The following is a 14,021-nucleotide window of genomic DNA, read 5'->3' on the forward strand; positions in this document are numbered from 1 at the left end:
AAATGTCATCAGAATGTGTCTAAATAGAAAAAGGAATATTTGGCAGCAACTGTTTGTTGCAGAAATTGGTAACAGTTAAATTGCAAATATTTTCCTGAAGAATTCTGTGGTGTCATTTTTTGCGGTCCTGGAATATTTACATACAGTATATTAGAAAAGATATAGTTGTAATGATAACAATGATAGAATAAAAATAAGTATTATAAGACCGGACCTTTAATTTGAGTTTTGCACTTTAATACAGACCAGCACTCAATAAAAAAATAGCCCTGGATGGTGGAATAGTGGTATAATAATAATAATAATTAATAATTGCTTACACTTATATACGGCTTTTTCTGGACACTCCACTCAAAGCGCTTTACAGGTAATGGGGACTCCCCTCCACCACCACCAATGTGCAGCCCCACCTGGATGATGCGACGGCAGCCATAGCGCCCCAGAATACTCACCACACATCAGCTATCAGTGGGGAGGAGAGCAGAGTAACGAAGCCAATTCATAGATGGTATCTATGAAGCAACACGAGAAAATTAAAATGTTTTAATATGGACATAATATTTTAATATGAAAAATAGGATAATATATGGTATATGGTCATTGTGAACTTTGCAATATACTTTTCAAGATAAAGAGGGTAAATAGTTTCATTTTACTCATTAACAGGTCGGCTTCTGTTTTGCCCTGAGGAAACGGATCATTTTCTGTATTTGCATCTAGTCACATAGCTGTGTTTCATGACTTTGACATGAGAGCAGAAATGCAACATCTGCATTTACACAGTGAGATATAACATGCACATTTTTTCCCTCTTGAAGTGCATCAGAAATAAACTTGGTGCTCCAAACAGATCTGTATTGCAGAGCTACCTAATTAAATCTGCATGATGCATCCTGAGGTGTTTTTGGAGGGCCGACACTTTCTGCTGTTATTCAGACAGCGAGGTATCATCAAGTAGGCAAGGCAGCGTGTAGCTCCTGGCTCTTCATCACTTTCAGTTTGAGGAGAGAGTGAGTATAAAAGCAGGAAGAGGGATGAATGTATAATGTAAATCAATTATTCATCCCTTCTGCCTTACAGTGTCAGTCAACCTTCTGTTTAATCATCTTACCTTATTGGGAAGTTGCCCCACGATCACAATTCACAAAGGCTGAGGAGGATAAGTGCCCATTTAATGATGATTAACTGATGATGGAAGTGTATCAACAGGTCATGTGCATAAATAAAAGCAGAAAAACAGATGTCTTTCTTTTGTCCTTCCTCTCCAGGGCCAGGACATTAGGAGTGATATGTTGCAGGAGTCTTAAATTGTGCTTCACATAACACTACTAAATTGGTCAGAAAACCTGTTACAAATGAACAGCAAACTCGCTGAAGATGATCTATTTTTGTACAAAATGACAAATTTTCGCCATCACGAAAACAGGGCAGATGAAGAAGCCCACTTCAAAAAATCATTTCTTACGAAACGTAGCTGTGGCTTTTTTTTTTTTCAAATTTGATTCCACGCATCGGATGCATAAACATTTTCAAATTAAAACACGACAATTCATGCTGTTGCTGAGCTGTTGGTTGCTATGTGTGAGAGGTGGATAAGGTTTCTGTGCTGAATAATTGGAATTAGAATCCTCAGTGTGCTTCCTAACAGCGCTGTCAGCAGATATTGAGACATCATCGGTAAGCTGCACAACCCCTGACAATGGAGATGTCATTCCACAGCTATACAGAACTGGCAAACACAAAGGCCTGCATTCTGCACTGGTAGGGCCACAGCCGACACTCTTCATCACTGTGTCATTAACTCCTAATTTATAAAGGATGAAGGCAGAAGCAATTAAGAAAAAAGAACTGCCGTGAGTCATGTGTATTTTACTTTCCTTTTAGCAGCTTTCCTTTGCCAGCTGAGGTCAGCAGAGAATTCCATAAGAGCAGCCACTGGAATTTCAGAATTTTTGTGTTTTCAGAGATACAATTTCAAGTTCTGTCCCAAGTTAAAAGTCCCCCGTGAAATAAAATATTTCAATCCCCTTCTCTAGCAGGCAGAATTCGTTTATAAATTAATTATTCAATCAAGGCTTATGGTTGTAAATGAGCTATTGCAGTACATTTAGTTTTCTGTATTGAATATGTAATAATACAGGACTGCTACCCTTTTGCCTTAATGCTTAAGTTCAAATAGGTCTGTCTGTATCTGGAAATGTAGGTTTAGTAATAAAACTTCACTTGGAACAACTATAAACAGAAAAACAGTAAAAATATACCAAAAAATATTATTACCTACTGCATACATTTTATTCCGTTTGTCTGTTTCAGAAACGTCTGTGGGTAGTATTATGGTGGTAGGAGGCAAAACAGCGTTTTTATCATATTTAATAAAAGTGTATTGCAACATTTGTCTTAAAGTCTTTGGGACTTAAAATTAAACTTTGTATTGCTTAATTTCTTAATAATAAAATAAAGGCACATCTTTCTGTCCTGCCATTCCAACAGAGCCTGTGGAGGAAGGCACTAAACAGTATCAGAACTCCGAAGAATACAATGGCTTTGTTAATCAACAAATTACAAATGGGAAAGAACTATAATCTCATTCTTCTTCTATTGATACTAAACTCGAAGACATCAGCATTATTCCTAAACATACACATCTTTTTTTTTTTACAAGTGCCTAAATATTTAAATGTAAAAAACATACTAACCCTATGCAAAGGCGACACCGTTAGCTTTCTAATGAACTCAACATGATTTCACCAACTAAGCATCAAGAGGTCAGAACAACTGGAGTCAGTTTCTAAATTCTAAAAGGAGCACTAGCAGAGACAGAATCCACCCGTCTGTGGGTTACAGTGAAACCTTAGTACCAGGCTCAGGGCTCTGGTATGGAAAAAGGGAGTCTTCATAATCCTCAAGACAGATAAACTTGGAATACATTCTGTATTGATAACTTGAATGTCATATAATAAATAAAATAATTAGGAGCAAAACAGAAACAATGACTGTTTTATGCTCCTTCAAAGTTCATAATGGAAGTCTTAACAGTGGGTTTAAAGTAATCTATTAAGGCCTAACTCTATAGTAGCTGTGCCATAGGGTACGTGTGCATCTTCCATTGTATACATGCATCTGCTGGATGGATTAAAACATTTAAAAATTCTATGGAACTACTTTCACTTGTTTTTTTATAGTTTTTGGATTACTATGGAGGATAGTATTTTGATGTCAGATATCCATGATCAGTTCTATGCTCTTCATAAGAACGTCACTATTTGCTAAGTGTCCGATCGATTCAAATTTCTGCTTCTAGAAAAGAGGCATGTACTTTGTTTCCTCTAAATTATATAGATATCTCTCATAGCGAAATGGCATGTTTCCCAGAGACAATGACAACACTCCCTGTTGTTAAAATATCAACTTTAAAACCAATATTCATGCTGCACACGGAGGAAAATGAAAGCAGAATGCAATACTGAAGTACATCAGAAACATTAACTCTTTAGGGAGATTTTCCATGGCTCCCATTTTCACATAATACTCCAAATTATTTTAAAAGAATTTCAGTGTATCAGTTACAAATAAACAGGGCCTACAAAAATCCGCTGTATGTCAATGTATGAATATTAAAAACAGCACCACTGCTTCACAACTCAATGCAATGGCTGCGCGATATTCTGTTTTACTGTAGCATTCCTACTTAATACCTACAAATTTAAAAATGTAGGCACCACACGGTAAGGAATGCACGTATTTACAACCAGCACACAACATTGGCGTTTCTACCCTATTTACACACCAAACATTAATGAAGAAAGAAGACGTAGCATAAAATTATTTATTCAATGTCATTACAGTTCTCTCAAGTCTACAAATTCATCATGCTTCTGTTTAAATTCACAATTAAACATTTTAATACCAACTTAAATCAAATTTTTAAATTATTATTTTTAGTTTAGTTTCACTTCATATTTTATAGCAACTTTAACTAGGCAACGATTTGCCCGAAGAATGAAAGAGGGAAATTTGCAGTTTAGGAGGTCACCCGATTGCTGCTCTTCAAATTTGCTGTTAAACGATTATGTATAAAACAGTACTTACAACAAAATTATTTCTTGTGATTTATTCGATCGTTTTTATTATTATCGGTTTGAAAGTTCAACCATTTAAGAATTTACCTAACATTTTTCTAAAAGCTGATTGGCTAACCGCCGGCACTTTCACCTTTCAACTTTGACACTTGGAGAAGAATCACTTCCTGTTTTCTTGCAGCGTGTGTAAATGAGACTGAAAGAAACAGGAAATATCGTTGCTGAAGAACCTAGTTCATATTGAACGACAAACATGGTACGTAATTATTAAAACATATTTGTCTTGTTAATATGAGTTTGTTGATAATGCAAGAGATCCGGTTTATATAAATGAATTGAACAGCCTGTAGGTCGCCCTGATAGTTTTTAGTTCGCTTTCCAATTTCACTGTCCAAATGTTGTGTTGTGAGAGGAGGTAGTATAACTTCAGCAGAATTATTTTTAACCTAATCACACGTTGCGTAATTAATTGAATTTAAAATGCTTTCGGTCTTACCGTTTCCTAGTCACTTCTAAAATGACGTTTTATTTTTTAATTGGAATTTATTTTTAATCCAAATGTGAAGAGTTAATTCCCATGTATATATCATCATTGGTTTTACACTCTTGTTTATCAACAATTTAAAATAGTAATTACTCTCTGTATCCTATCTGCATATGGTCGTTTACATCATTACATAATTTTTGAAAAAACCTAGACTGACACTAAAAAAGAGATGAGTTGTAATTAGACTACCTTCAGGTGTAAAGTGAAAGGATTAGGGTGAAGCTTGAAATTGTGGATTACAGTAGAGAACATGGTGTGTGCTCTTTGTGACAGGAGGAGGATGAAACACAGATACATTTATGCTAACCTGCACCAAATCCCCCAAAATCAGTCAGAACATCTAGACTCTTCAAGTTGAAAATCAGTTCTTACAACTGAAATGTTCAAATAGTAACCTTTATTCGTTATATATGTGCTGATTTCCGTTTTATTTCCTTCAATAGGCGAGAAATGCTGAGAAGGCCATGTAAGTGTTTATTTTTTATGCTCTACTCTTGTGTTAATGTCTGTTTTATTGTTGGCTTATATATTTGTCCATCACATTATTTTCTAAAACTGTGTATTAGTGGCTGTGGATCAGCTTGCTCTGTCCTTCTTGGTGTATAAGTTGTTTTTTTTCTTCCTGTTACTGTGCAAATAGCAGTTAGAAATAACTTTTTGTGACTGTGCTTCTTCACATTCCAGTACTTGAATGTAATTGGCACATCAGGATATTCCAAAAAGCGACACATTCTGTTCCAGGGATTTTGTGTACATCGTCTATGTATGTGTCCAGTCAAATTCTTACTAATCATTCAGTTTTTTTGTCGCGAAGGACGGCCTTGGCTCGATTTCGCCAGGCCCAGATGGAGGAAGGAAAAGTAAAGGTGAGTGAAAGTATGTTAGAAACATTCAGTAACGTGAGTTAAGTTCATAACTTGAATTAAAATCTCAATTAAAATGCTGGATTAAGATTTGCAGCAGACTGGCGTTCTGTCCGAGCCGAGAGCAGAGAAGTGTGCTCAGTCCTGCCTTGTGCTGTGCCTTTTTATTCTGGGATAGGCTCGTGGCATTACTCCCTCAACAGGCTAAATGGCTTTCTGATAATGGATGGCTGAAACAAACTACATTACACATAGCTTTCTGCAAATAATACACTAATTTTTCAGAATTACGTAATTATGTTTTACTGCAATTTCTAAATTCTATGTATTTGTGGTGTTGGGCATGTTTTTTATTTTCCACATTAAGGCATGTGTATGAAAGGGTGTTCTAGAGGTTTAGAAGCTTATGCTTCATGCAGCAGAGGACAGTTCCTGTGGGAGCAGTACATTTTTTTCTAACAGCTTCATCATTACAGGAAAGAAGACCTTTTCTTGCATCGGAGTGTAATGAGTTACCAAAAGCAGAAAAGTGGAGAAGACAGGTAAGAAATCACTGCATTACAAGACTTTTTAACACCAGTAATGTCCTGATGTGTGTCTAGATTTTCTTTTTAAATAGATAGCCTCAGCTCCAGTCCTCAACTGCTGCAGTACATTCGATTTTATAGACCTTTTTTAATAATGACCTGTTTTAGAGGTTGACTAAAATGTGGCAATTAAGTGGTTAACATAAAACGTAAAAACTAGAATCTTGCCTGAGGATCACTGCTGCAAGATTTATGTGCTATTCAGTTTTTTGACCACCAGAGGGTACTATGGATTAGTAAATTTGTGCAGATTGGAAAAAAAACACCAAACCAAAATCAAACCTTGTCTTGTTGGATGATGATAATGTGATTTGCATTTATTACCTTTTTTAGATCATCAGCGAAATTTCCAAGAAAGTTGCTCAGATTCAAAATGGTGAGTTTTTTTCCCCAGTTAAGAGTGTGGTAATTTGCTGTTTTAGTATTATCATATTATTTAATTGTTTCTTGAACATTTCAGCTGGCTTAGGTGAATTTAAGATCCGGGACCTTAATGATGAAATCAACAAGCTTCTTCGAGAGAAAGGACACTGGGAGGTTCGGATTAAAGAGCTGGGTGGTCCTGATTATGGGGTAAGATTTTACTGATAGAAATTGCATTCTTTTTTTTGCAAAAGAATGATTATATACAAGGATTAATATTTTGGTGAAGAGTGGTTTGTCAGTTTCAGAACCCATCACACATTGGTTCACAAAGGATTCTTGATAAGAAGTGTCATCACTGTACAGTTTTTGCTATTTTTATCAGAGGGTTCTGACTGCTGAGTCCATGTTGATGAAGTTTAATGCCAATTTAAGATCTTAAATCATCACTTTGTGTAATACAAATGCGTTGCTTGTTGGACATTGTTTGTATCCCTTGAACTTTTAGTACAGCTGTCTACTGTTTATGGAAAGAAAAGAGACGCAACATTTCAGCTGTGGACTCTTCTTCGGGTGTCTTCAGGTCCACAGCTGAAGAAGGCTCCACAGCCGAAACCTTGTGTCTCTTCTCTTTTCAGCATGGAATAAACCTTTACCTGTTCCTTTGCAGCCTACGCATGCCGACATAGCTACCTACTTGAACTACTGTTGATGTCAAGCTTTTATTTTTACCACTTCAAAAACTAATAACCAGCAAAGCATTGCAAATGTAATTTGTTCAGCCAAATTTATTTCGACTGCATGCAAGATAAAGTTGTTGTGTGAATTTTTTTGAATGGGAGATTGGCCCTTTGTTGCCGTAATATTAATATTAATAAGCTCTTAATGTGGTGATATCTTTTTACAGAGAGTTGGGCCAAAGATGTTAGACCATGAAGGTAAAGAAGTGCCTGGAAACCGAGGGTATAAATACTTTGGAGCTGCCAAAGACCTGCCTGGAGTCAGAGAGCTGTTTGAGAAAGAGCGTAAGTCACTGAAAGAACCTGAGCAGCTGTTCGTATCCTTCAGGGTTGTATTTATTCTATTTAATCAGCAGCAACAGCACTTAACCGTAACCTGGTAAACTTAATAAAGCAGGGTGTTGATAGAGTTGGATATTGTCTCCAGTTGTAAACATAGGTGTTTAACCTATAATGATTTTTTTTTTATTCTTGTTTTCTTTTCAGCTGTTCCACCCCCAAGAAAGACTCGGGCTGAGCTGATGAAGGATGTTGATGCAGAATACTATGGTTACAGGGATGAAGACGATGGTGTTTTGGTGCCTTTAGAGCAGGAATATGAAAAACAAGGTAATGATGTGTCACAAAATGCCAATAAAGGTAGTTCTTCATTAGCCTTCAGTTGCTTTTTAGTGTGACATCCTTTGTCACAGCATTGTAAAATTCTCCCACTGGGAGCTACTCTGATATTTAGCAGTATATGGGAAGAGAAGGTAACAGAAGCAGGTGATATAAAGAGGTGTAGCTGGAATGAAATACAGCATGAAACCTTTTCAAGTTTTTGCTCAGAGTCAAATTCCATAGGCTGTAGTCATTCACATCAAATGACAGAACATTACCAAAGGTGCCTAATCAACAGTATTTTTGGTGAGCCACAGTTATTTATGATTAATAGGTTTCTCCAATTATCACTTGCTGGAAAACATTAACCGCCTCAGTCACGGACTAGAGCTCGTGTTCTGTTGACATCTTCACACGAGAGTTTCATTCCCTGAAAATAAGATGCATGTTACTCACACAGCTGCACTGACAGCTGGAATCGCCAAGAGTTCGCATTTACAGTACAAGAAAGGCCAAAATTTCCAAAGCTGTTCCTCGTTGTGGTGAGCAAGGATGCTGTGCTGTAGAAAACGTTGATCTTTGAATGAAATGTTAAAATGTACGTCCTGGCCACTTAGTCATTAGAGATGCAAAAGCAGTTTTTTGGAAGAGTTAGGGGTGTTAACCCGACTGTCCAGGGGAAGTTCCACTCTGATCTTGCACAATCTGGTCTTCCTGAAGTTCCCTCTTAATTCAGTTGGTGGCCTGATCAACAATTCAATTCCTGATCAGCTGATCATCAATTTCTGGTAGGCTTTATGTGCCAACCTCATGTGTGTGCCACATGTGGGCACTGGATGAAGGGCTCTTCCTCCTGTATGTACAGTACATGTCAAGAGTTTTCCCCTGGAATGAAAATCTCTATATAAATGTCAGGTATTATTATTAAATCTGCAGGAAGGAGTAGGTTATTATGATTTAACCCTTCTCCACTGGCCTTTGTGTCTTTTATCAAGGTATTTTTTCTCAATTGTTCAAGTTCAACCAGTTAAATGAGTACCAGCATTACTGGGAATAAACCTGCTGTCCCTGGGTTTAAGTGTCCCATCCTGGGGTTATTTTTTCATTTCTTGCATCACCGCAGCAATCATAACAATTCTGAAAATGTCACTGGTGTTAGCCAGACTCCACACAGCATCTGACAAAACAGCCACCCCTGCAGCTGTGCCTGATGGGTGTCTACAAGCTTGCAGGGATATCACTGAGAGATGTGTAGCTCCTCCAGCAAAACACAGTTGAACTTACAGCATGATGTTGTGACAGGAGCACAGACCCTCCTTGTACAGCCCAGGAATTGCAGTTGTGAGCTTATAACTTGGTGACACCAAATTGGCCGAGTGTATATAATGGACAAAAGATGATTGTAATGAGGTAGTTGGCTCTCAAAGGACTTTGATAGGACTTAAGATCTTGGAGATTTAGCAAGATAACCTCAGCTGCACAGTTCCCTCTGAACTGGATACCTGGAAAGACTATCATGTTGCTTTTGCTCCCAACACAAGGGACGGATTCTAAGAATTTAATTTTTCATGTAAATGTACACACGTGATGAAGGTTTTCAAGAGTTACTTCTCCAGAACAGAGTATAGTTTTTTAGTCTCTTAAAAGCCTTTTCATCAGCATATATGCTTATAATGTATCTAGTATTCGCTTCTCTTCACTATTATTGGAGTGTCTGGGAGGCAGCACGTTTCTTATTTGTTTCAATATTTGCCGCTCGTTCACAAGCAGCGAAGTAAAGGTAATGTACATCATATGATATCCCTCGCACGCTGATTGAACTGACTACTGCATGACTGTTTAAATGTACGTTTTCAATCATGGGCTTGCTGGAAGTAATCACAAAGTTAGCTGAACAAGCAAAGATGAATGGTTTTCTTCATGCTTCTAATAAGATCAGATCTATTAATTACTTTTCAAATGAGTGTCTTGTGCTAATGATTACAGTCATATGGACAGCAGTGCATCCTCCAAGATAATAATGGGAGCATTTTAAAATATACTCAAAAATAAGAGATTACTTTCATTCAGTGCTGATGTGTACTTGTATTCTAAAATAGAATAGAATAAAATGGAATAAATCCCTCCTTGAAAACAAGAAGAAATAAGGCCTCAAAGAGTCAATGAATTAATGTAAAATGTTTAATTTATCCGTGAGACGGCTTAGCATTTTACTAGAATATGTTTGCTTTTGGATTATTAACGGTATCTTTGTTTGGTAATGCTTTACTTTAATGAGGCAAAAAGAGATGCCACTACTCATTCATGAACACTACACAACATTATAATAACATGAGTAACCATGATTAACAACCACTTGTGCAAATGACACAGTGGGCATGCACTTATTCCACACGTTCATAACAAGACATAGTTTCAGCTAAAAGCTAAGAGCAGAACTCCAGATAGAATTAAGGTGAAAATGATGATGGACACCATTAGAACTTGAGAGCTGACAATGAATTTCTGCAGATACAACCTAGTTACTCTGGTTCTGTTATGGTCATAAGACATTTTATTTCAGTATAGATAAAAACCTTGAGATCTGTATGCATGTTGTGTTTTGTCATATTTATTAAGCAGTTACTATGGTGTTCTTTTTTTGCCTTATTCAAGTAAAGCCTTACCCTTTTGTCTTTGTAAGTAGCGCTATAATCCTTTAGACTGTTCTTTGGCATTAATGTTCAGCTACGTTGGCGTGGTAGTTGTGTTTGTGAGTTTACTTGGGCTTTGTGTGTTCATTATGTGTGCATTTACAGTCATAACAGAGGCAGTTGAGAAATGGAAAGCAGAAAGAGAGGCACGTCTGGCTGGAGGAGGAGTGGGAGAAAAGGAAGAAGAGGAGGAGGAATATATTTACGCTGTTCAGGATGAGGAGGTAACCGCACAGCCAGTGAAGCGCAAATAGAACAGTGAACAACAAGTAATGATAAAGGCTCTCATCTAAGTATAGTGTTTTATCACCCAATAGTACTGTATTAGCCACTGAGTGGCTTGTGTATATACTGTAGGAAAGGCAAATTGAAAACCTGGCATGTTATCCTTTCTTTGGGTATTACTAGTATTACTGTCCTGCATTTCTGCTGTACTGCATTACTGCAGTATTTAATTGTACCCTTTTGAAAATACAGTACTGAATTGCATGTAAGGTAGATTTCATATGCCAAGAACAATTCAAAGAACTTGATTTATAAAAATGATCACCTGTCCTGTGAGGGAATGCTCGAAATAACAGACAAAACAAATGGTTAACACCATGGTAGTACTTAAAAGATGTTTAGGGAAAAATAACATAATTTAGTGTAAGATAAGTAATTCTAACCACTAATATTTTTGTATTTAGCACTGGAGGAACAAGCTGAAAACTAATGTAAATAGTCTGTACCTCCTATAGTATTAGACAGAGCAGGTGTCTGAAACGAGGAATGCTATATTATCTTTAGTGTTGTGATGGTTCTACATTTGATACTCATGGAGATGTCTTGTTGTATATTAATAAGCACTCTGATGAAGAAATGGGAGAGCAACTGGAAGGAGAGGAAGGATCACAGACATTTATAGCCCATGTTCCAGTGCCCTCACAGAAAGAGGTAAGTCCGTACCCATTTGGTTTAATTGCTGCATAAATCTGTGCAACATTATGTCCAGAGATTGGGGAAAATTAATATTAAGATGTGATAAATGCCATTTTTATATGCTTTTGGGAATCATTACAGCACACAAGATCTTTAAAATATTTCTTATAGATTAGTACAATCTTGAAATCTTGAACGTTTTGTGCTAAAGTCTTGCATTATAAAGGCGTGCTCTTTATAATAAGATGAGCACATTATAAAGACCATAAATATGGTCCTTGTCATGAGGGCATAAATACCCTTCGTACCCCTCAGAGAGCACGGGGTACAGTAAAGAGCTCAAATTCGGACAATTTGATTAAGGAATGTCTAAGGAGTTTACTGAATTAAGTTTGCACTTAAGACTCCACAGCTCCTATAACCAGGATGCATTTATGAGGTAGTGAAACCAAGCAACATCTCAACCAGCAGGGGTTGTACTAAGTAACCCAGCCATTGCATGCTCAATCTAGAGCTTGGTCATTGAATAACTCTTACCAGAAACTCCCAGGGTGAGATGCACAATTTCCCCATGTGCCACCAATGTAAGACAGGTTTGAAGTCAGCCAGATTTGTCCTGCACTTCATGGCAGCAGTAACTAGCTAGGTGAATGTCTTTGGACTAGAAGGGTTACAAATAAAAAAATGCATCAATCCTCCAACAGAAACATTTGCTGTTCTTTTGCACTGTGGGCTTGCAGGGAGGGAGGCCAAGCAATCATATTTCTGGATAATATGGCAACCTTTGAAGGATTTAACCATAAGGTGTCATCTGGAATACTTCTGTTTGTGCTTTCTGAAAGTGGTAAAGATATGGACCTGAGTGTATGAAAAACGAAACTTCAGCCTAGTTTTTTTTCTTTAGATTGAAGAAGCCTTGGTAAGGAGGAAGAAGATGGAACTGTTGCAGAAATATGCCAGTGAAGCTTTGATGGCACAAAGCGAAGAGGCCAGAACACTTCTAGGACTATAGCATGAGCTACAAAATATAAGGGATAAACAAATTAACCTTTGCAAATCTTCCTTGTATCAATATATTCATTAGATCTAAAGCAGACATTTCAAGAACTGAGCAAGTGTTACTTGTTTTTTATTTCCCACAAGGGGAAGTAGTTTCAGTATGTTTCTATTTGATGCGTAACAGCAGAAAATGTCTTTATATATATATTGACCTAACTGCCCATAAAATTGTTTGTTGTTAAGGCACAGACATCACTGTTGATAATATTGTGATGTTAAACATTGAACAAAATACACTGTAAATAACTTTTTTTAATTGTTTTTCCCAAACCTAATTTTTGAAAAACATTAGTAAACTTTATTTTGTAAAAAATGTGCAAGTGTCTCTGTTTTGAATGTTGATTACTGAATATTGACAAATATATGTGTTATTAATCAATTTAATGTGTCCTAACTGCTTCTTGGAATATCAGTACTTTTTCCCCAGTTATAATGGGCAAATTAGCTACCAACATGGAATATCTGCTTCTGTAGGCATATGTGTACTTTAATAACCAGCCAGCAGTAACACAATGGAAGTAAAGATAAGATCTGTTAAGTCACACTGAACTCCCATTCATTGTATTTTGTTTTAGTTCTGCCCATTTAAAATGACTTCTTAACAGAAACTGATTCATTAAAAGATACGAGTTGTAACATTTTTCTGATTAGGAATTTAAATTAGTTTTCTTTATTAGAATAACAGAAGAGTGTTGATATTGACATCTCACAGGGAATTGACATTCCCTGCAAATGTTCTGAAAAATACTTTTAAGAGTTCTTTGCCTGCATTTTGCCGGCAGACTAAGGGCGAAGCCTCTGTGAATGGCCGTGCTGTGTTCAATTTAAGAACGATCTACACTGATAGAAAGCGGGTTGTTTCTTGTGATCACTCAAAGCCTGCCTTAAAACACTGTCACGCTTTAAGAATCGAGCCAAAATCCGATTTACTTTAAGCAACAGATAAAAATGCTTCTTTGATCAGCACTTTCTTCGAAGATCACGTGATTGTGCAGATAGTCCTCCTTAATATTCTGGTATCCTATGTTAAAGTATTAAAATCATTAAAATTTTATTGTGACACTGATTCTCGGCACTGTCATTTAAGATAAATACTCTCATCCTGAGATTTGACAGGGAAATAACAGTTAAAGAAACGCTGCCCAAGCAGTGTTATAATGCACTCTAGGAGACTATTTGCTTTTCAGTTTGGCCCATTAAATCATCACATTTACTCAGTTTAGTAGTGTGTTTAATCAACTATCTCACATCTCAAATGATCTAAAAGGCATTTAGATTAGAACAATTAAACATAGCAATAGTGACATTCTGATTATTATAGCCTTCTATGTGCTTGTTCTGTTCAAATTGAGGCTTCACTAACCAAAACCGGTAAATATGATTGAATTGGTAAAGTCAAAATTCTTAAATCTCATTCTGACAAGGGTGAATACAACCTCTGGCATAGAAGAGAGGGGGATGGTTAGACCCTTGTCCTCCCTCTTTTTGGATTCTGTTGGGAACATGGCAATGAGTCCATGAAGGTACTTAACCTTGAAAGAAAAGTCTGTGTGTAAGCTAACCATCCTA

At 36.8% G+C, this 14,021-nt stretch overlaps 1 protein-coding gene across 1 annotated transcript; it reads left to right on the top strand.

The window, feature by feature from the left end:
* Positions 1-4,255: 4,255 nt before the first annotated feature.
* Positions 4,256-12,831, top strand: isy1 (ISY1 spliceosome associated protein). Its single transcript, XM_088917714.1, has 11 exons — positions 4,256-4,335; positions 5,070-5,092; positions 5,441-5,492; positions 5,966-6,031; positions 6,410-6,452; positions 6,537-6,649; positions 7,347-7,464; positions 7,666-7,788; positions 10,578-10,696; positions 11,319-11,408; positions 12,298-12,831. Exons 1-11 carry the CDS (start codon positions 4,333-4,335, stop codon positions 12,403-12,405), a joined length of 858 nt encoding a protein of 285 aa, XP_088773840.1. The 5' UTR covers positions 4,256-4,332; the 3' UTR covers positions 12,406-12,831.
* The last annotated feature ends 1,190 nt before the right edge of the window (positions 12,832-14,021 follow it).

The sequence above is a fragment of the Atractosteus spatula genome, chromosome 5 (assembly GCF_055471065.1).
Source record: "Atractosteus spatula isolate fAtrSpa1 chromosome 5, fAtrSpa1.hap1, whole genome shotgun sequence".
In the NCBI taxonomy this organism is placed as follows: domain Eukaryota; kingdom Metazoa; phylum Chordata; class Actinopteri; order Semionotiformes; family Lepisosteidae; genus Atractosteus; species Atractosteus spatula.